At 58.6% G+C, this 2,485-nt stretch overlaps 1 protein-coding gene across 1 annotated transcript in view; it reads left to right on the forward strand.

The window, feature by feature from the left end:
- The window catches only part of H6PD (hexose-6-phosphate dehydrogenase/glucose 1-dehydrogenase), a 9,860-nt gene that overhangs the window by 5,063 nt on the left and 2,312 nt on the right, over positions 1-2,485 (forward strand). The window contains 2 exon segments of the mRNA XM_031062565.1: positions 891-1,160; positions 1,830-2,483. Of these exon segments, the coding sequence (XP_030918425.1) occupies positions 891-1,160; positions 1,830-2,483 (924 nt within the window).

The raw sequence follows: 2,485 nt of genomic DNA on the forward strand, positions 1-2,485 counted from the left end.
TGCACTGCTGCAATGCTGCAGCATCCCCTCTGCAGTGCTCACCACAAAGCACTGGGCTCTGCCTGCAGCACTCCAGGCCAGGCAGGTGCCCTGGCTGCTGCACCAGCAGGACTGCTTCCCCACTTACTTTGCCTCTGCCTCCCTCCCTCAGCCTCCACAGACTCTCTTAATGCAGTTCTGTCAAACCTGGGCTGGTAATCTTTGATTTGGCAGCCCAAAGCCTGGTTGTGGGAGAGGGGTGCACTGCAGAGAGATTTAGGGAGAGCAGCGTTGTCTGTGCACAGCCCCAGCTGCTCCCTGTGCCCCTGAACAGCTTTGTCATTTGATGTCATTTGTCACTTGATGTCTGTTTTCCCCTGTGCAGCTTCAGCTGGCAGCCTGGCTCCCAGCAAGTCTGCAGCACTGATCCCATTACTGAATGTGCCTTTGGACTGGGGAGGGAGATGAATGATCAGTCATGGGGGAAGCCTGTGGTGGTGATGCAGCCTGCTGCTGGTGACACACAGCCTTGAGTCACTCCTGCAGTGCACTGTCCTTCTCCCACTGTCCCCACCTGCATGACGGGCCAGGCAGGGAAAGGGAAGCGTGGCTCTGTGCACGAAATTTTGTCTCCCAAGGGTATGGCTCAGCCAAAGCCCTCTGAGGACACGAAAACCATCTTGTCCTGCTACAAGCAGTGACCACTTCCACTAGAACAGGTTGCCCAAAGCTCTGTCCAACCAGACCCTGCACACATCAGTGACAGGACACCCATTCCCTGAGCTTGATTGCTTCAGGTTAATTGCTGGGTGGGGAGAGAGGAGCTTGGAGCTTTGCTCTCCCTGGCCCCACAGTGAGATGCAGAAGGGAACCAGGTCCCCTGAGCAGATTTTGCCTCCTCTTGTGCCCAGGCCGCACCAGCTTCTACGAGCAGTACGGGGTGATCCGGGACGTGCTGCAGAACCACCTCACCGAGGCCCTGCTGTTCCTCATCATGGAGCTCCCTGCCAACGTCAGCAGCGCCCAGGAGGTGGTGCAGCACAAGCTGCAGGCCTTCCAGGCCCTGTGGGGGCTGCAGAGGAGCAGCGCCGTGCTGGGACAGTACCAGGCCTACGACAGCCAGGTGCAGGAGGAGCTGCCTGAGGCACGGGGCCACGTCAGCACCACGCCAACCTTTGCAGGTGAGGCTTTGGGCCAGGGCAGCAGTGAGAGCTGAGGGAGCAGGAGCTGTGAGCCCTGCAGGACCAGCCCCATGGCTCTGGGGCTTGCTGCTGACTCAGGGATGTGCCCAGACATCCACTGGCATGAGAACTGGGAGCTGGAAAGATAATGCTGTTGTGTCAGTTAACCAGTGATCCAGGGAATGGGAAGTGTAAGGGCTAAGGCCCATTATTATAAAATCTCTGCACTGTTTTTAGGAGTAGCCTATAAACTCCTTTGCCTTCCCATAAACTTGAGCTGAGGGGTAAAGCTTTGCTCTCTGTGGTGAGTGAACCACGAGGCCATCTCCAGCCATGCTGTGAACAGGAAGAGAATTGTCTAAATGATGCTCATGCTCACAAACTGGTGTCGTGCAAGATGAAAGGAGGCTGAACAAGTGGGATAGCTGGGAGGGAGCACAGCAGGGAGCTGGAGGCAGTGAGAATCATGGATGGCCTGGGTGGGAAGGGACCATAAAGGTCATGGAGTTCTGGGTAGGCACTGAAGTCATGGAAGGGCTGATGGGGAGCTGGAATGGGGAGCTAGAGACACAGTGGGTACCGAGGGAGCTGAGAGGGGCGAGTGGTGGGCGGTGTGGAGATCCCACGAGTGCCTGCTGTTGAGGTGTGCTGGGGTGTCTGTCGTTGCAGGAGTGCTGATCCACAGCCACAGCCTGCGCTGGGAAGGGGTCCCGTTCCTGCTCACCTCGGGGAAGGCTCTGGATGAGCGGGTGGGCTACGCCCGCGTCCTCTTCAGGAACAGGGCCTACTGCCCTCAGAGTGGCACGCTGAGGGATGCAGGGCACAGCCAGTGCAAACCCAAGCAGATCATCTTCTACTTTGGGCACGGTGCTCTCAACACCCCTGCAGTGCTGGTGAGCAGGAACCTCTTCCAGCCTGCCATGCCCAAGGACAGCTGGAAGGAAGCAGGGGCTCATTCAGACCGGCACATCTTTGGACAGCCGCTGTCTGATTTCTACATGTACAGCCCTGTCAAGGAGAGGGATGCCTATTCCGTCCTCATCTCCCACATCTACCACGGCAGGAAGGATTTCTTCATCACCACAGAGAGCCTGCTGGCCTCCTGGGCCTTCTGGACGCCTCTGCTGGACAGCACGTCCCGCCAGCCCCCGCGCCTCTACCCCGGCGGCGTGGAGAACCAGCAGCTGCTGGACTTTGAGATGGTGGCTGGGGGAGTGGCGTTCAGCCTGGCAGAGCCGGCAGAGCTGCTGCACCCCAGTGGGCAGATGCCAAGTGAGTTCAGGGCCATGCAGTCCAAGTTCCGGCAGAGTCCCCTGGTGTCGGCC

Source organism: Geospiza fortis, unplaced genomic scaffold (genome assembly GCF_000277835.1).
Source record: "Geospiza fortis unplaced genomic scaffold, GeoFor_1.0 scaffold662, whole genome shotgun sequence".
Lineage (NCBI taxonomy): Eukaryota > Metazoa > Chordata > Aves > Passeriformes > Thraupidae > Geospiza > Geospiza fortis.